The 19,274-nt window shown below is 55.0% G+C and overlaps 1 protein-coding gene across 4 annotated transcripts in view; it reads right to left on the bottom strand.

Annotated features, from left to right (window-relative positions):
• The window catches only part of SZT2 (SZT2 subunit of KICSTOR complex), a 51,872-nt gene that overhangs the window by 17,394 nt on the left and 15,204 nt on the right, over positions 1–19,274 (bottom strand). For 3 of the 4 annotated variants that reach the window (XR_006205787.1, XM_042950643.1, XM_042950644.1), the window contains 37 exons: positions 18,725–18,856; positions 17,843–17,984; positions 17,340–17,446; positions 13,629–13,839; positions 13,227–13,397; positions 12,578–12,812; positions 12,258–12,387; positions 11,364–11,506; positions 10,980–11,132; positions 10,727–10,841; positions 10,295–10,512; positions 9,983–10,198; positions 9,522–9,600; positions 9,183–9,277; positions 8,544–8,712; positions 8,229–8,343; positions 8,001–8,114; positions 7,662–7,832; positions 7,401–7,495; positions 7,030–7,153; positions 6,762–6,926; positions 6,468–6,672; positions 6,056–6,171; positions 5,699–5,945; positions 4,669–4,810; positions 4,415–4,507; positions 4,185–4,263; positions 3,789–4,079; positions 3,495–3,636; positions 3,200–3,307; positions 3,049–3,112; positions 2,641–2,826; positions 2,127–2,294; positions 1,957–2,035; positions 1,751–1,822; positions 1,367–1,568; positions 473–572 (listed from right to left, as the gene is read on the bottom strand). Coding sequence is in view for 3 of the 4 variants with exons in the window: in XM_042950643.1 (XP_042806577.1) it covers positions 473–572; positions 1,367–1,568; positions 1,751–1,822; positions 1,957–2,035; positions 2,127–2,294; positions 2,641–2,826; positions 3,049–3,112; positions 3,200–3,307; positions 3,495–3,636; positions 3,789–4,079; positions 4,185–4,263; positions 4,415–4,507; positions 4,669–4,810; positions 5,699–5,945; positions 6,056–6,171; positions 6,468–6,672; positions 6,762–6,926; positions 7,030–7,153; positions 7,401–7,495; positions 7,662–7,832; positions 8,001–8,114; positions 8,229–8,343; positions 8,544–8,712; positions 9,183–9,277; positions 9,522–9,600; positions 9,983–10,198; positions 10,295–10,512; positions 10,727–10,841; positions 10,980–11,132; positions 11,364–11,506; positions 12,258–12,387; positions 12,578–12,812; positions 13,227–13,397; positions 13,629–13,839; positions 17,340–17,446; positions 17,843–17,984; positions 18,725–18,856 (5,394 nt within the window). In the remaining variant the exon portion in view is untranslated. The other variant, XM_042950645.1, reaches the window with a different exon arrangement.

The following is a 19,274-nucleotide window of genomic DNA, read 5'->3' as shown; positions in this document are numbered from 1 at the left end:
ATCCCTCTTCTTTGCCAGAACGTGTTCCCCATCCTTCAGGTCTCAGCTTAAAAATCAACTCTTCCCCTGACACTTCAGAAGGTCAAGACTGTCATTCGCTCTCCTAATTCTTCACAATTGTAATGGATACAATTCATACTATTCAGTTGTTCAATGCCTCTCTGCCCCACTCGACACAAGCTCCAGACAATTTTCCCTGTGCAGTTCACTATTCTATCCCTAACACTGGCACAGTGCAACCAGAAGGGACAGCTCATAGTCAGGGTCTGGGAGAGTAACCCGCGTTACTGGGACGAGTGAGGGAGCGTTCCCAGTTTGTAGAGTCCGTGGAGTAATAGTACCCCGGTAACCAGGTGTCAAAGAAAATGGCCAAGATGGATCAAGAGCCTGTGAAGGTCAAGTTCCTGGAAACTCCTTCCTCATCTGAACAGTGTCCCGTGCCTAGAGAGCCCTGCCCCCAGCCGTCCCTTACCTGGTTGACCTCCCTGCAGATCTCCCCAACTCGCCTCACCAGGAGCTGCTGCAGGTGGCGACACTCGGTGCCTGGTCCCCCATCCTCCCGAATCAGGCTCCTAGAGGGGAGGGATGGATCAGACACACTTCTGGGGTGGGGGCGGGGGGCTTGAGAGCTGAGGCCAAGAGAAATCACGAAAAGGGAGTAGGACTGGACAAAGAGAAGCAAATGCTGGGAAAGAGGAGAAACAGCATTCTCGGTAGCAATTATGGTAGCATAGGCTCCACGCTTGCTTTGTCAGCCCTCACGTGGGCAGCACACCAACCCCAAGGCTTCCTTCACACAGTGCACCTCTTCTCCATTCTCCAATCTTGATCAGAATGGCGGTCTTCCCTTCTCAAACTCCCTCCACTCTGTGATGAGAGCCATATCTAACCAGAGGCCTACCTGTGAATTCTGGCTGTGCCCTTTACTGTGACCTTAGGCCAGTATTTAATTTCTCTGTGCTTGAGTTTTGTCATCCATGCCATAAGGAGAATAATACTTTCGAGGACTATTTCATAGATGAAAGGAGCTGATCCAGGTAGAACACTTAGAACACTGTCTGCTGCATAATAAGCACTTGTGAAATATTACCTATTATTCCCATATCAACTTCTGAAGCTGCTCTGAACTGTAGATGCTCTTAATGCTTGACGAGGAGCCCAAATCCTACCAGGTTTTTACCTCTGTTAGGAAAGCAAAGAGTAACCTGCTTTGCTATATATAGGCTGTGGGAAGGGGTCAGGACCCCCCAGCCTTAGAATACAAACCCTCAGTCCCAAGTTTTACTTTTGAGTGATATCGGAGAGGAGTGTTGTGGGACCAGGGGAAAGCAGCTAACCTCAGAGTCAGGCGCAGGACCCTACTTACCGCGCATGTGCATACACTTCTACACGATCCTGTAGTATGCGGACGATGAGCCAGAAGTCAGGCAGGCAGGGCCCAGGGAGGCCTGAGAGTGAAGGCTGTGGAGGTGCCTGCCCAGGTGGGGTCCGCAACGTGAAGGGAGGCTTCTCCCCCAGGGTCTCATTGGGGCCCTCGCTGTCTGAGCCACTGCTGCCACCATCATAACCTGTTTCAAATGTGCCGAAGTTCAGCCCCGTCCTTTGGCTCATCTGAGCCTCCGAGCATATCAGGCTTGATGGGCCCTTCCATGTTAGTCCTTTCTGATGCCCCCTGCCCAGTCCTTCTGCTGCACAGCCCTGAGTCTGCTTCCTATCAGCTCAGAGGCCTCCGCCCATCGCCCCGGCTTACCTAGGTGGTCAGAGTCCACACTGCCCTGACTGGACATAAGGCTCAGCCCCCGGCTAGGCCCAGGCTGTCTCCCTGGGAAGAGAAGGAAAATCCTGGAATGTCTAGTGATCCTGTTTAGGACCACCCTCTGAAAATGGAAGCAGGGCCAGGGATCTGCAAGTCCCTGGTCCTAGCCCCCAGACTTTGTTGCCCAAGTCTTCTCTTACCTCCCTGTGGCAGGCTGAGGAGGGGCGTGCCATCAGAACCCTCTGGGGAGCCAGGGGCTTGGGGGCTGGCTGTCAGGGCCTAAGGTTAGGCAGAAATTCAGGACTGAATATAGGCCCCACACACCCACCTCCACCCCCTCCATTCCCAGGTCATCCCAGGAAAGGCCCACCTCCGCTTCGACGCCTTCGGCCTTGTCCTCATGGCTGTGCCAAGCCCAGGCTGCTGAAGGGAGCTCCCCTTGGGACCCTCCTGGCTGTTGGCCAACTGCCACAAAGAAGAAGCCACTGTCAGGATCCTCAAGAAGAATGTGGCCAGGGAGGTGAAGGCGGCGGAACTCCTGGGGAGCAGGAGCCAAGGTCACAGTTTAGGCAGGAGCAGCCCTCCCTATTCACGCCCTCCCCCTCCAACCCCCCACTTCCTCAGCAGACCCCCACAATCATCTGGTAAAGCAGACACCGGCATCCCCATTGCTGAGGTATGCAGAGGTTCAGCGAATTGCCTAAGGTTCAACAGGCCTAGTGGCAAGGAGGGGAGCCGGGTCTCTTCCCACCCTTCCCAGGCATGGGGTGAGGGACGATGTGGTGAGGAGGCTGTTCTGGAGGGAGGCCAGTCTCCTTCCGTATCTGGAGTCCAGGGAAGAATGGGCCCCAGGATGACCAGGGGGTGTTCTGAGGGTAGCATACCTCCTTGAATTGTGTGAGGGAACGTTCTGGCCCAAACACAAAACTCAGTGGCAGGGTCTGGCGAAGGCAGGTGGAGCGTCCAGGAGAGCTATGGATGTGGGCAGCTGCACGGTGCAGGGTAGGGCTCTGGGGGATGCCCCCTCTTCGGAGGGCTGCTACCATCTCGTCTTCCAGCAACCAGTGGATCTACAGTCAGAGAGCGATCAGGGGAGTGGCCAAGGGCACCTCCCTCGCTGCCTGGCACATCACCTCACTCCCAGACTAGAAGGTACTCTGCCTCACAGATTGAGAGCAGCCCTACTCTGATCCCAGAATAAAGGGGCGCCTTAGCTTACTCATATGAGGGAGAGGGTATCGGTTACAGTGCTGAGGGGCTGTCAGTTAGGCTGGGGGAGGGAAGGCCCTCACCTCACTCATGGTGGTCTCAATAGCCAGTCTGTGGGGTGTGGCCAAATTGGACAGTCCAGGGTGCCTAAGTGGAAGAAAGGTTTAGATGTTGGTTTCCAGAAAACAAAACGGACAGGAAGTGAGGAACTCTGAGCGGGACAAAGGGAAGTACCTGTCTTCTTCTGGGGGTGGCATTGGGGGCCCCAGGCCATCATCCGACCTTAAAGATGATGGCTGCCCTGGGGATCGTGGGTAGGAAGCACTGCTTTCAGATGTGGACCTGAACAGAGTGGGAGCGAAGGTCAAAGATCAGCAGCCACGGCAGCTACTCTCCTCCTAGGGCTTCCTTAGCACTCCTTTCTTGGACTCTTTAAGGGGTCCTAGAGCCCTCAAGTACCTCTAGATTCCTTTAAAGGGCCCCTACCCAAACAAGGCCCCAGATCCCCCCACAAGACTTGCTGCCACACCGGTGGTGCTGAGGGTCCGAGGTCGGGGGAAGCTCCACTTCCAGAGGCAGTGTCAGCACAAAGACGTCCAGCGTAATACTGAGGTCCCTCAGGGGCACGCGGCCTCCAATGGGGGGGCCCTCCAGACTGGAAAGGACCTGGCCTGGGAGAGGGGGAGAGTCAGGGGTTGCTGGAGCCTGGGGACAAGCACAGACTTCAAGTTCTCAGTGCTAATGAGTTACGTCCACCCACAGACAGACAGGCAGGCAGGCTGTACTGGGACCTGTGGCCTTCCCTTGGGCACCCCAAACTCACCCAGGCAGGTGGGCAGGCTGCACACAGGTACTGAGCTGTGCTGCCCGCGCAGCCGCACAGAGCACGTGAGGTGCAGGAAGAGAGGTGGCAGGTCATGTACCAGGCCCTCAGGCCCGGTAGGCGAATCACCCCCCAGGATACTGAAGGAGTCTTCATCAGGGTTCACAGTGTCCGCATCTGACAGCGAGGCAGAGTCGAGCCCAGCTGGCCCCAGGTCTGGTTCACGGCTCTCACGATACTCCACCTCTAGCTCTGGGTCACTCTCAGTGACCACACAGCAGGCTGTGTCTCCTAGACGTGGATGCATGTCGTGTGGTTAATGGGAGAGGCTGGCAGTGGAGGGCCCTGAATCCTGGCTTTAAGCAGCCTTCTCATCTCTATCCATTGTCCACACACCTTCTTCTCCTAGGAGTTCAGCCTCCGAAAACTCCAGGTCACTGACTTTTCTGTCTACTGTGTCCCGGGGGCCCTCATCCTGAACAAAACAAAGAGAGCTTTATCCAACGCAGGACAAGAGCCACATCTGGACCCCAGGGAGCCAAGCGTCAAGAGGACCTGGGTGGGCCCAGTGGGGCCTCTGGGCTACAGGTCGGGGGTCCGAGAGAGGAAGGGAGGAAGCCGCTCACCTCTCGCCTGCTGGATGGAGGGCAATAGAAGAAGTAGTGGGGATTGGAGGGCACCGTGCGGAAGTAGAGACCACTGATCTCCAGGAACTTCTCCTGTTTTGGGGTTAGAAAGAGGCTGTTATGTCAGCCAGCCCTCAGCAGAACACTATCCCCTACCTTAGAATAGACAGCTACATACCCCCACCCCAGGAGAGAACACTGCGCCCGGTGCAGGCAGGGCTCCACCCCTCTTCTGCCCTCACCAAGCGTCCCACCTGGATGAGGCTATGAAGGGCATCATGTGCCTCTCCTCGGAGCTGGCAGACGTCTGTCAGAGAGATCTCCAGGCTAGGGTCTGGAATCCCAGGGACACGGCTGCTCTGAAACTCAGGCTCACTGAGGTCCTCAGTCTCTATGCTGAGTGGTCAGGGAGGGGGTGAAGGGTGCGTTAAGGAGGTGTTAAGAATCAGCGAGCCCTAGAGGAGGCTGCTTCCCTACTAGGCGCAGCCCACACCTGTCTCTAGCAAGCGTGCTCAACACAATGGCACGGGCAGTGGAAGAGGCGAGGAGAACAAGCCGACCTATTTTGGCTCGAACCTCCGTGTTTGTTAACGACCAGACATTGCTGTGACGCAGAGGAATGAGTACAGGTGACTCCCAGTTTTCTGACTTAGACCACTGGGTGGAGGGTGATCTCACTCACCACGGAAGGAGAACAGGTGGGAAAGCAAGGTCTGGTGGGAAGAAGATGCACTGATTTCGGGGCATGAAAGGTGGGGGATCTAGGGCTCCAGACAGGGAACTGGCTGGAGTGCAGACCTGAGTGTCATCAGCACACTCCTCCCTCCGTGTCTGCCGCTTCCCCGATGCTAATATGCGGCAGGCACGGCAGGATGGCAGGTGCCAGACACAGCCGTCTGCCTGCTTGCCTTTCTCCCTTCAGGGACCTGCTGGGCCCGAGGTGAGCTGGGGACTCAGCAGTGAGGGCAACACTCTGCGAAACTCACAGGTAGTTCCAGAGATTATTACTATTGTATGAGCATCCTCAGAACAAGCTTCTACTTTCACTGATGGCGAGTGGCAACTCCCTACTCCTAACCCAGCTCAATACTTCACACCAGAACAGAAGAGACGGGGAGGAGACTCGGGTCTATGCCAAACAGGTGGGAGCAGGAAGCCAGCGACGAAGCAACTGCCTCCTTGGTGTGTGGGCACGATCGTGTGTGGCCGTTCCCCCAGATGGGAAGGTCTCTGTTTACAGGACCTTTGTGCACCCCGGACACATCACTAAGGGACAATCCTAACCTGGACTCAGAAGCCAGGACAGCTCGTTCCCGAGGCTCGGGGCCCTCCTCGATGCTGCTGCTGAAAGGCCCAGGGCTAAGAGGCCCAGGGCTTGGGGGTGCCTGAGGCAAAACCCGAATGTGGCCGCACAGTGCAAGCAGGAAAGGGGTGATGTCTACTTCTTGTAGTAGCTCCTCGCAGGCATCTACCGCTATCAGCAAGTCCTGTGAGGTGACGCTCTGTGCTTGCTGCAAACTCCGGAACAGTCCTGAGGAAGAGGAAGGGGCCACGACCGGAATGGCCTCTCCAGTTCCCATCCCCGTAATCCTGCGAAGCCCCACTCCTCCCTGAGGCTCCCTCAGGCGGCCCCCTCCTCACCACGGACGTAGCATCGCTGTGCGTGCTCCTGTAGCAAGGCACAATGATTGGCTGCCTCCTTGTGCCTGGGCTCCATCCAGACTGAGGATGGGGAGGGCTGATCGAGGAACTGAGTCCTAGGAACGGGAGCAAAGAGAGAGCTCGGCCAGGTCTCCTTAGTGACATCTCTGACTCGCTGTCTACCCACACTCCACTGGAGGGTCTGTACACCTCTACTGAATATATTCACGGCCCAGCAAGTTCACTTGATTTGCTGAAGGAAGCTGAGCAAGGGGCTGGCAGGACCTGGCTAAGAAACTGAGTTCTGACCACTGATGGTCAGCCTGTCTGTCCGTGCCCTGGACTATGGTCATGAGCCTTGGCTGGGAGCCACGGTTGGGGGAGGACCTAGGTCCACATTGAGGGTACTCACCGGAAGATGAGGTCTCGGGGTGCCTGAGGGGGCTGCAGGCCAACCATTTGCTCCCTCAGTGCTTCCAGGGCACAGCTATAGATGTAAACAGGACACCGGGTCCGGGGACCATCTGCACCCTCTGTCTGTGGAGCCTGACGCCCAGCGTAAGCCTGTAAGTCCCGACGGAAAGGTGGGCTTAGGTCTCCTGGAATCTGGGCAGTGTCTGTGGGAAGAGGGTCACATGGTCTCCAAGCCTTCTATTTGTTCCCAATCCTGCTCCTGCTTAACTGACTTCAGAGTCAGCGGCCTTACCTCCAGCTGGAGTGACACTGAGTGTGGGAACCTGGGCCTTTGTAGCCCTCACCCCAGTTCCTCCCAGGTCTTTCAGGCTGGGGGCCCCGCTCCCATCCCCAAACTTAGGCTTTGTCTCCTCTTGAGAGGGTCCCTCCAGGCCACAGGCAGCCAGATGTTGGACATCTGAAGACGAAAAGAGAGACATAAGTTAGAGCTGCCTGGTGGGCTGGTGACAGAGAAGAGGGGTTTGTATCTGAGGCCAGTGATAAAGGCCATTGGGTGGTACCTGAGAAGGTAGCTGGGAGGAAAGTCAGAAACACATGCTGGGGAGTCACAAGCCTTGCATAGCAGCGCCACTGAGGGGAATGGGTAGAGATGAGAGGCTTGAGAGTCTCAGGAGGGCCTATAACCTTTAAGACAGAAAATCAGAACAATCTGTAAGGGACCGCCCAACCCCTGCTCCCTCCCTCCACCCTGGAGCGCAGCCTTAGGTATAGAGTGCAAGATGCAGGGCAAAGGGGAACTCAGTACCCTGTCACTGGCAGGAGGCATTCAGTATCCCTGGTGATAGAAAGCTGGGGTAGGGGTGGCACGAATATGTGGTAATAGAAGGAGGTCAGTGTGAAAAGGGGCTGAAGGAGACAAATCAGTGCTGACCAGGGGAGGAAGCGCTGAGTCTCCAGCGGCCTGGGCGCTGCTGACTGCTTGATCCTTTAGGATCCCGTGGCCCCCCATGGGAGACTCCTCCGGACCTACGATGGGGGTAGAGGTGGGTGGAAGAGGGCAGGGCCGGCATAGAGGCAGGGCTCTGAGGTGAAGAGAGGGGGAGACCAAAACCCAAAGACAGAAGCCCCCATGAGGGGTGGGGAAATGGGGCTAGGCCAGAGCGTGCTGTTCGGGAAAGAGGCAGGAGCTCACCTGGACTGTGGCAGGTCCGCCGCAACACCTCACTCAAGAAGGTGGCCTGGTCAGCAGTGGTCAGTGGGATCTCCCGGTCACTCAGCTCCTGCCCCAGGCAGCTGTGCAGCAGGCACAGCACCATGTCGTTGGTGGGACAGGGCCCCTCGGCGAGAGGGACACCCTCTGGTTCTGCCCGACATACACTCCACTCAGCACCAAGAGCCTCCTGCCGGCCAGCCCCCTGGCTCAGCCCTGACCATGGCAGCCCTCCTGCAGCCTCCAAGCCTCCTCCTGTCCCAATGTTCCCACGCATGCTGACCCTCTACGTGTGGGTGAGTAAGTACGAAGTTCACCCACCTCTGGAAAGCAGAAGGAAGAACATCTGGAGCTGCTGACACTGAGGCAACAGTCCCATTAGGTCAAAATGGAAAGGGATCTCGTGGACACAGGTATCTCCTCCCTGGTCCAATCCTAGGAGGCAGGGAAGGAGGACGATAGCCACAGTGAGACCCGGACTCCCCAGCTACGGTTGCCTTCTCCCCACACACTTTCCTGTTCCATCCCAGGAGCCCCTTCCCCACTGACCATTAGAGATCCTCGGCTCTGGGGGCAGGGGACTCCATTCCTTGCTCTGGCACAGCTGTATCAGGTATTCAAAGCTCAGCATGGAGCCTATGCAGGCAGCGTCCCGAGGGTGGAGCTAGGGGACAAACAGCAGAGGTCAGGGGTCAGCCTGTCCTAGCCCAGAGTACTCTGGTGTCCAGCTCTCAAGGAAGCCCACACAGTCACAGACATGCAGAACACAGAGATTCAGAGGGACCAGGAAGCCCACAGCTGTGGTACTCCAGAGGGACGGCAGCTAACCCGGTAAGGTGTGGGGCTGCTTCAGAGGTCACTCACAGCTCGAGGGATCTCAGAGTATGTCAGGTCCCTCAGGTGCTTCCAGCTCTCGGGGCCAGGCCCCACTCGCCCATACTGCGGCTCTACCCACACCTCGGTGACCAGGTTGAGCTCTGAGTCTCCTTCCAGGGCCTCCACCTCCACATCGTTGTCATCATCTGTCGAGAAGCTAAAGGAGGAGGAGCCCTGAGCCTGGCAGAGCGGAGAGTCCGATCCACAACCGAATGGCAGGGGGTCAGTTCACGGAAGGCACACAGGTTGAACACAACTTGCGCGTGGCCTCTCTGGGCCCGTGTCTGCCTGAGGAAACGTCTGATGGGGTGCCTGGGTGGCTCAGTTAAGCGTCAGACTCTTGATTTTGGCTCAGGTCATGATCTCACAGTTTGTGAGATCGAGCCCCACATAGGGCTCTGGGCTGACAGTGTGGAGCCTGCTTGGGATTCTCTCTCTCTCTCTCTGCCCCTCCCGCCTCCCCCCAAAAAACTTAAAACAAACAAACAAACAAACAAACAAACAAACAAACAACAAACAGCACCCTTACCCCGACTCTCCTGCAGCCCGGGAGACAGAACTTCAGGGGTAGTAGGGAGAAGGGAGAATGTGGAGAGAGGCAGCTCTCCAGGCAGACCCGGGTCTCACCTGTCTTTGGTGGAGGTAGAGTGTGGGGGGAAGAGGATGTACTGGACAACACATGTGTGCCTCTCTTCGCCTGCAGCCTGCCCCAGGGGCTCATTCTGGGGGCAGAATGGGAGATCTTGGGTAAACCTCAGCCAAGCCAGAGACTTGGCCCGGCCCAGCTCTGGCCCCCAGAACTCTAGCCCCTTGCCACGTTGTCCTGGGACTGGCCTCAGGCTCTGGGTCCTCTGGCCACAGGGTCCCCATGAGGCACCGTTTCCAGCAGCCCCAATGCAGCTCAGAGGCAAGTGTCCCTCCAGTGACAGACCTTGTTGGGGAGGTGTCACAAGGGACGGCACACACCTGAATTGGAAGCTCCAGGACCATGTTGATGATTCCTTCCCCACTGCAGGCAAAGTGGAACCCTTCTGACAGTCGGACTCTGAAGCCCCGTAAAGGTGGGGGCGGCGACAGGATGAGATGGGAGAGAGATGCTCAGAGTCCGTCCCCCTGCCCCATGCCACTTCCATGCCCACCTCCCAGCAGCCATCCAGGCAGACCCGTGTGCTGACAGCCCTGTTCAGACTACTGGTGCCTCAGGTGCAACAGCTCTAGCTGCACAGGCCAAAGTGAACAGACCTGGGGGAGGGGCAGGGGAGGGCAGTGGCAGGCGCTGCTCTGCGCTAAATCCTGTGCAGAACAGCAGTGGCTCAGAGGCTTAGAGATGGGCGGGCTCTGACTCAGGCTTCCTGCCAGCGGTCACCCAGAGTCTATGCTTGCTCTCTCCCTGCCCTGAGCTGCCCGGCCAGGCTTGGGTAACATACTCGGTGAGGACAGAGAGGAGCTGCGCGATGGCGCTGAGTGGCAGTGCGGGGACCAGGCCCGATGGGATGCTCCAGAGCCAGCGCTGGTGGTAGAGGTAGCGGGACAGCGACGCTAGGCTAGAGGAGGCTGAGCGGCCTGACACCAACGGCAGTGGCCCTGGTGGCTCCAGCGTCAGTAAGAAGGGTGCCCGGTAGTCCAGGGGTAGCTTCTCATACCTGGACAATGGAGGCAATCGCTTGATCTCCGCTCATTCCCAGCTACGCCCCAGCCCTCCCACGTGCCCCGGCCTGGGCCCCAGCCTCTACACCAACCTGATGAGTAGCTTGTCCAGGGGTTTATGCAGGACCACAAGGCAGGGCCGGTCAGACAGGGCCTGCTGCGGGCCCAGCATGGGGGGGGACTTGGAGGGAGAGCTGCCCCCACCAACACCCCCCAGCCCTTTTCGTTTGACCTTGGGTGTTGGCTCCTTGCTTTGCACCCGGTGGGGGAAACGCAGCCGCAGGATCTCTTCCCGCAAGCCCGACACAATCTGGGAAGAAATGTGATCAGATCCTCCTAACCCCGTCTCCTATAGATCTGGGAGAAAGGGTCCCCAGATAAAGTGATTCAGCCCTCTACTCCAAGCATTCCTTGGCCTGGGGGCTCCTTTCTCCACTGGCCCTGGCCTTGTGCAGTTTGTGGGGAAGGAGCTAGTCCACTCTACAGGGCTCCTAGGTCTGGGAGTCAGGCAGTGCCCAGCTTACCTTGTGCCGGGCCTGGGCCGGTGTGCCGATGGGAAAACCCAGACGAAGAACCATGCATGGGGCCTTGGAAATGATGCGGACCATGTAGAAGGAGGAGGGGGGCTGGTCTGGGGCACTAAGGAAAAATGGGGGTGAGTGAGCAGCCCTAGACTGGGAGTAAGTGGGTTGAGAAGGAGGGGGGAGGTCTGGGGTCAGAGGAAGAGACATGGGATGCAGTGGAGGGGGAGGAGTGAGGGGACATCATTTTGCCCACCTGGAGAGCAGCTTCACATAGGAATAGCCCTCGACCAGCACAAAGCTGCTCCAGTCCCGGAGCAGAGAGGTCAGTGAGGAGTGAGAGATCCTGCACTGCACGGTGCTGTAGCGCCCATTGCTGCCGGGAGTGTGCAAGTGCTTGGGAATTGGTCTGGAAGACAGGTGCACAGAGGTCACATCTCACAGCCCCAAGCTTGGGGACAAAAAACAGATAAATTGCTACTTCTCTCTTCTGGGTGCTATCTGAGGATGTGGGGGTGGACGAGCAGGAAGACCAGGAAAGGAAAGGGTCATCGTTTTTCCTTGGCTAAAGTTGGTGAGGGCTCATCTGCTGTCCCTTTCCCATCACCCCCTGTCCCCTCAGCCCGTGGAGGGTACCCACGTGTCGTGCTCCAGGATCAGTACTAGGCGATGCATGTGCAGCCATCGCTGCCACGAATTAGCATCCATGGACAGCACTGGCTTCCAGTAGGCAGCGAACTGGGCGTGGGATGAGTCAGATCCGCTGTGCTGCAGGGAGAGCACCTGGGGACAGGAAGGCCTGTCCTATAGAAGCACTTGTGGACAAAGAGGGCACAACCTCCAAACAGCGAACAGGACCAGGGGGCCCAGGGGTCGGAGATGGCAGTGGTTTACGGCCAAAGGAACTTAGAGCCCAGCCTGAGACAGAAGCGAAAAACAGAGGCCTCTAGTATGAAGGCCAGATTAGGATGAGCTCAGAAACAGACCATGTAGCCCTTTAGAGGTAAATCCAGGCAAAGGATGGAGCCTGCCACGTTTCCGTCACTGACTTAAGAGGAATGCCGCTAAATGATGGGAGGAACTCGGGATGAGGCCACCACATGCCAGCATAAACCCCCCCTCATGGTTCAAGGCTGACAACTGTGGGCTGAGTGCGAAATAAGCACAGGACAAAGGAAGCTATGGTCTTCAGGAGGCGCACAGTTGAGGGTGGTTGGCACTAGTGGAAAATAGAGTTGCCAGAGAAAGCCAGAGTATGTCACATGGAGATGGGGCGAAGGGGCTCACAGTCAGCTGGGATGCCACCACCTACACGACACCCGTGGTCTGTCGAGGACAGCCTCTCTCTACAGACCCTTCTCTGCCAGGAACTTGGAAGGAGGGAGAATTGCTCTCAGGGATAAAGCTTAGAATTCTGGTCCAGGTGCCTCAGACACGAGGGAAAGAAAGAGAAGGTGGTTCTGGCCTCCAGAAGCTGTGCCAGTCCAACATGGGCGGGCATGAAGCAGGGATCCCGAGCATCAGGGCTACTCACCGGGGTGGTGGAGCCAGGAGGGATATAGAAGAGTGGCACCCCACTCTTGGTGCTGTCAGGAAGCGTGAAATGTTCTGGGACCGAAGAGAAGGACTGAAGGTGGGCTAGCATCTGGTCCGTCTGGTTAATGCTGCAGAACAAGGGCTGGCCCTGAGTCACACCTGACTGTGGCGGGTACGGAGGAAGGCAGCTCGGGGGGGCACCTGGGACCCTCGACACGAGCCTGCTCCTCAGGGGCACTCTCTCCAGCTCCCAGTTTCACACCTCTGTCCCTCCCACACAACAAACGGCGTCGCTCACTGAGTGGTGACCTCACTCACCTCTGCAACGTGTTCCAGAACCGCCGGATAACATGGGTACGATATAGTGAGCGAATGGGTTGCCTTAGCGCACAGGACACATCATGCAGAATGTCATAGCCGCCTTCCATCGTCACTTCCACCCGTGTTCCTCGAGGGCCCTCCGGCTCCAGGGGCCAGGGCGCCACAGCCACATACTCAATGCGCATGTTGTGTTTCCACAGCAGCACCAGCTTCACCTCCAGCTGAGACCCTCCTTCAGGGGAAGCAGGAGGCTACTCAGGGGAAGAAGGGACAGGACTCCAGCCTGGGACTGAGTTCTATCCGAAACCCCCACCTACCTCATGGAACTCTAGCCTGGCTAAAGGTTCCAAGCATGGTTCCAGAGATTTCAGGCCTAGAGCCTGCCAACTGCCACAAACAGAAGTTTACAGGAGTGATCTGAAAACAGAGCCAAGTTCAGGACACCACACCAACCTCAGCTGACTTCTCTCTGGCAAAGGAGATGGAACTGGGAAGCTAAATGCTAAGAAGACTAACCCCTGAAGGCAGCTCAGAACCCATGTGTCTCAAATGACAAGCAGAATCTCCTGTGTGATACCGAGGTGGCTTCTGCTTTGCCCAGCAGGTCTGACCCTTGTATGATGTGGCAGGGTTTAGTGACCCTTACCTTTGGCCAGGGTGACTTCTCGAACACTGTAGCCCTCTCGAAGCCGTACAGACACGGTGCTGACCAGGTCGGCTGGCACCTCCTTCTCAGTGTGCTTCTTCCGGCGCAGAGCCAAGGCAGGGTTGCTGCTTGCAGAGACCAGGTGCTCATTAAATAAGCGGTGCTGAGAGCCTAGAAGACCAGCAAGGATGTGCAAGAGGCAGGCGGTTCTCTGTGAGCCTACAGAGATCTAGGGGGAGGGGCTACGCTGAAATCCCAGGGAGAGAAGAGTGTCAGAACAGTCAGCCCCAGGCACGCGCTCAATCTCTCTAGGGACCAGAACTCTCAAACCATTCCCGAATCGCCTCTGGGTCCGTGCTACACTCCCCTGCCAGCCCCCACTTGCCCCAGTCTGATCCTCACCGCAGTAATACTCAGGATTCAGGGCTTCCCCACTGCGCAGGAAGGAGTAGAGGAGAAATGCCCGGTGGTAGACAGTCAGACCCAGGCTGCCTGGTTCTGGCTCAGGACAAGTGGACAGGTAGGAACCAAACGTGGCCATTGCGATGAACTTCATCAATTCCACATTGGGCACGTGGCCAAAACTGCAGTCATAAGAGTAAACTCCTCCCACCTAGAGAAAATGAGGAATTAGAGGCACCAAAAGAGGCACCTGAGAAGGAAGTACAAAAAAGTGGAAGAGACTGGGCTGGGTGGCTGCGCCCATCTCCCAGATGACAGAGCGGGAAGAGGGTCAACATTCTCCCAGGAAAGAACACTGCTCTGCAACTTTCCTTCCCTGGGCTCCTGTCTGAAGCCCATTCCATCTGGCCATGCCCTTTTTCAGAACGTCAAACACCAGACTGCACCACTCACTAAAGATTGTGAGAAATGGTTCATTGGCTTCCTGTCACCATCCGAGAGACGTCAGCGTCTCTAACAAAATGCTTCTCAAACCTTAGGGTACAAAACACCTGGGGAATCGCTTCTCGGCCTTTTGGCTAAGATCAAGTGCAAAACACCTGGGGATATTGTTAAAGTGCAGTAGGTCTGGGATGGGCCTAAGATTTTCCATTCCTAACAAGCTCTGTGGTGATGCCAATGCTGCTGGTCCATGGGCCATATTTTGAACCCGAAGCCTGTAGATCAGAGATTGGCAAACTACACATAACCTGTGTGCCAAATCTAGCACATCAGCCATTTTTATAAATAAAGTTTTATTGGAACAAAGCCATTCCCATTCATCTTGTCTATGACTGCTTCGATACGGTAAGAGCAGAGCTGAGTAGCTGCGACATCCGTTTGGCCAGCAAAGCTTAAAATACTGACTAGCTGGCCCCTTCAGAAAATGATGACAGACCTATTCTAGAAGGTTCATTCATATCCCTGGCCTCTCAGAGTTCCTGAACCCTCATTTCCAGAAACGAACTCTATTCCACTCACTTGCCTGCTGGCTACATGCTGGCTCTTAGCTTCACTTGGAACCACTTCATTTTTGCAATTTCAGTTGCCACATCCTACTGATTACACACAATTTTATCTCTTTGGATTCCTTCCATCCTCCTTCTCCTGCTGCTCTCTGACCTCATTAAGACTGCCAGCCCTCGAACCTCTACTCTTTCCAAGTCTATCCCTGGCCCTCTTGACTTTACTCCTCTTCCCCCTTAAAAGCCCAACTAGGATCACAACCTCTATACCTGGGTCCCAAATGGAGACAAGTGCAATGGTGTATAGGCTGACACCACATCAGAACATATGACACCCAACCCAGCAAGTCCTTCAGGGCTGTCCTCAATCCTGTTCTCCCAACTCTGGCCTCCCTCACAGTACTTACCCTTCCCTTTTCCTTCAGGGAGAGACCAGAGACCCTTAGCAGAATTATCTACATCTTCACTTCTATCCACTCCAAAAGAGTCCCTTGATCTACTTCTTGAGCCAACACCGTCCTGTCAATGTAGAGACTTTACTCCATCAGGTTTCCTTTTCTTTCCCTTATTTTCAAATCCTGCTTCCTCACGGTTCCTCAGAAACATGCTGGTATCTAGCTTAAAACAACAAAACAACAGGGGCGCCTGGGTGGCTTGGGCAGTTAAGCGTCCGACTTTGGCTTAGGTCATGATCTCACGGTTCATGAGTTCAAGCTCCGCACCGGGCTCTCTGCTGTCTGCACGGAGCCCGCTTGGAATCCTCTGTCCCCCTTGCTCTCTGCCCCTTCCCCGCTCGTGCTCTTACTCATGTTCTCTCTCAAAGATAAATAAACATTTAAAAACACAAAACCAAACAGAACAGAACCAAGCATCTGTCTCTTCCACCCTGCACTTCCCTCTGGCTACTGTTCTCGCTCTTGTTCCCCCACTTGATCTGAGCAGCCAAATTCCCTGTGTTAACACTCTTCCATCCACTGCAATCATTTCCCTGGCCACCTCTTCACTGAAATGACCTGAAGAAGATCCCCGTGACCTCTTAATCACCAAATCCAAAGGGTACTGTTCATTCCTCATTTTACACGATCTTTCTGCTGCCATCTCACACTGTTAACTACTTCTTTCCTCCCCAAACTCTGACTCCTTTGACATGAGAACCTCCTGGTTCTTGTCTGATTATTTCCCTTCATTCTTTGCTGGGTTCTCTTCTTACAAAAGACCTTTAAACACCGGTATTCCCCAAGGTTCTTCAGGGACCCTCTTCTCTTCTCAATCACCATCTGTAGGCTGACAAATTCTAACTCTCTCAACTAGTGCTGTCTCCTGAGTACCAGATCTGCATCTCCAACTGCTAACTGCTATGAATAGCAGCCATCTATTACATAATTATGCACTCTGCCGAGCACTTTAAATGCATTGTCGTACCCAGTGAAGTAGGCACCATTATAATCTCCACTTACAAATGAATCCGACCAAGAATCAAGTGATGTGCCCAATGTCACACAGCTAATAAGCAGAGATGGGATTCAGGCCAAGTATGCCTAACCCCGAAGGTGATGCTTCCAACTGCTATCCCACGGATCCATAAGCGCCTCAAATGCAACATGCACAAACTTGGGCTCATCATCTTGTCCTCACTCCACCCCAGCTGCTTCTCCTCGTTTGCTCTGCTGGCTACCCAGCCACCACTGGAGTCACAAACTTAGAGACATCTTTAACCTCTCTTTCTTGCTCACCCCTCACACCTTGCTAATCATAAGTCATGCTGACTCCACCTCTTCATTTTCTCAATTCTATCCCCTTGTCTCTTACCCTTTATCCCCCTAATTTAAGCCCTGCTCCTCTCTCACACTGACCACCACAATTAATAATCTCCCGGCCTCCACTCCGGATTTCACGCAACAGCAAGAGTGACCTTTATAAAACATAAACCCAACTAGTGGCTTTCCTTATACTTACCCACGTCACCCACAGAGTTATGCTGAAATGCCGTAATACAGCAGAACCAGCTCTTCGTGTTCTGGCCAGTGCCTACCCTCCAGCCTTGTTTCCCAGAGTGCTTTGCCTCCCACCCTACAGTCCATCAATCCAAACTGGCTGTGGTTCACTGAAAATTCCTATTCCTTCCTTTGCTCAAGCTAGTTTTTGGGTTTTCTGATCCTTGCAATGAAAATGGTAATCACTCATCTAATGGGGGAGATGAGGCTGGAAATGGCTGTCAAATTTCAAAACTTGCACTCTTTTTACTATAACATGCTGTTTCCCCACACCCTGAGGACAAAGACGAGAGTCCTCTCCCACCACTGCCATCTATCCTGTTCCATTTTTTTTTTAATTTTTTTTTTTAACGTTTATTTATTTTTGAGACAGAGAGAGACAGAGCATGAACGGGGGAGGGTCAGAGAGAGGGAGACACAGAATCCAAAACAGGCTCCAGGCTCCGAGCTGTCAGCACAGAGCCTGACGCGGGGCTCGAACTCACAGACCGCGAGATCGTGACCTGAGCCGAAGTCGGCCGCTCAACCGACTGAGCCACCCAGGCGCCCCCATCTATCATGTTCTAGACAGGACACCTATTCCCCCCACCGACACACAAGCAACTACGTTATTGGCTTTATGTGGGAAATCATCCCCTGTAAGAAAGTAACCAGGCATATCCAACTTTGTGATATACCACACTTCCCTCTCATCCTTTCTAGAAAGTCCTCACCTGCACAAAGGAACAAGCCACGGTGCCACTGCGAAGCTGGTTCAGCAATGTCTCACAGACAGCAACATCAGGGACACTGGTCACCCCATCTGTGATCACGATGATACCTGGGGCAGGAAATATCAGACAGATCTGGGGACACTGACCAGATCAAAGCTACAGGGGGGCATCCAATTGATGGGGCCCTTCAGACCTCAGTGTCTACCAACTGATGTGTTTTATGATCCACACCCTTCCCTTTTCCCTTCCCTCCTGCTTCTCCCTCCTGAGTGCTGGACCCCAGTCTCCGAAGTGATGTCCTTGGAGCTCGACTCCCTCCCACTAGGGTCCTGGATGGTTGTCAGAGCTGGGGGTGCTTGAGAGAGATGCTCAAACACACACACAAGGAGACAGATCCTCTTCTCTGGGGCCCACTGATCCCCTGGAACCTGTATCTATACTGCTAATGCCCCCTTCCCGTACCCTCCTATTTCCCCAGCCCCACCAAATGTCCTTCTACTGACCTGCACTAGAGTTTGAAGGGAGCAACTGCAGTGCCAAGATGCCTTGACGAATCATACTGACCAACCCAAGGTCAGCTGTCACCATGGAGACTCCCACCTTCCGGCCAGGGGGCTCCCCCGAGTCTGGGGACTGGTCTTCGGCCTGGCCCGAGTTACAGATGAGACAGAATGGGTCAGAGAGAATTACCGTCCCTCCCATCCACAGCAAAGCCAGAATTTACAGCCCAGCACTGCCACCCAGGCCTGACAGGCCTACTCCTGTGAGGACCTCAACCCCTTGCCATGCAGCCAAGTCCTGACTGTGCTTGCTCTCCTAGCATGTGCTCAGATGCTGACAAGGAGTCGGACACCAGATGAAGCACCAGATTATACTGGAGCAGGCTTCTCCACCTTTTATGGCCCCTTTCCCATCACGATTATGAAATATTTTATACATCAATCGAATTAAGTCTTCAGACATAGAGCACTCAATTTGCTTGGCTACTTCTAGGATATCCAAAGGAATGAGCCAAGTGCATTCTAGTGAGTTCAAGCAGCTTTATCCCTGACTGAACAAAATCGTAGCGATCAAAGCCACACACGATCACCTTCTCAGATCCACTGGGGGAGGAGATCTAGGACTGAAAAAGACACCAGCACACGGTCTTCACGTTTTCTCCTGGCAAGAATGTGTGTCTTGGGAATGTATCTGAGCCCTCCTCCTCCAGCAGGGAACCTGTTGCGTGCACTCACCAGCGCTTCTAACCTTGGCTCACTCTGGCTCTTAGCCCCTTTCCCTGACCTGTCTTCCCTCTGTACTGGGGCTTGTCCTTCCTCTCTCCCCTCTGTCCCTTAAGAGCTCCTCTTTCTAAGTGGTCTCCACCCACTTTCTCTCCCACATACCTGACTCTGAGGGTCATACTGCTGCTGCAGCATGGTGGCCACCTTGTCCTCAAAGAGACAGAGCTGTTCATATACCTGCTGCAGGAACACCTCCCGCTGGGAAGGGTCCAAAAGGCAGCCCTGTACCAGCACCTGAGAAGCACAAGGGAAAGACCAAGACATGAAGGTCAGGGGGACACTGGAAAGTACTCTTCTGGTGTGCCTATGTATCTCCACAGCTCTCTCTAGGCGCTCCTGACTTCTCGTGCAAGCAGGGTGACTAAATCCACAGCCAGTTCTTCTCGTGTCAGATCATCTACTCCACCGGGGATACCAGGCCGTTAGTTATCTTCATCTGGGTTCACAACCTTCCTCTGCTTACGGTCCTGCACACTGGGTTTCCCCAAGCTCCCACATGGGGGTGCCATAAGAGCTTCCATCTTGGGTCATCAGACAGCCCCACCTCAGCCTGGCAAAGCCTTTCTCATTCCGACTCATACATTTTTATTCTTGTTGATCTTGAAGCACTGCACACAGAGGCAGCTCTGGACCTTTTTTCTTTTCGGTACAA

Source organism: Panthera leo, chromosome C1, assembly GCF_018350215.1.
Source record: "Panthera leo isolate Ple1 chromosome C1, P.leo_Ple1_pat1.1, whole genome shotgun sequence".
Taxonomy (NCBI): Eukaryota; Metazoa; Chordata; class Mammalia; order Carnivora; family Felidae; genus Panthera; species Panthera leo.
This window is presented reverse-complemented; position numbering and strand designations above follow the sequence as displayed.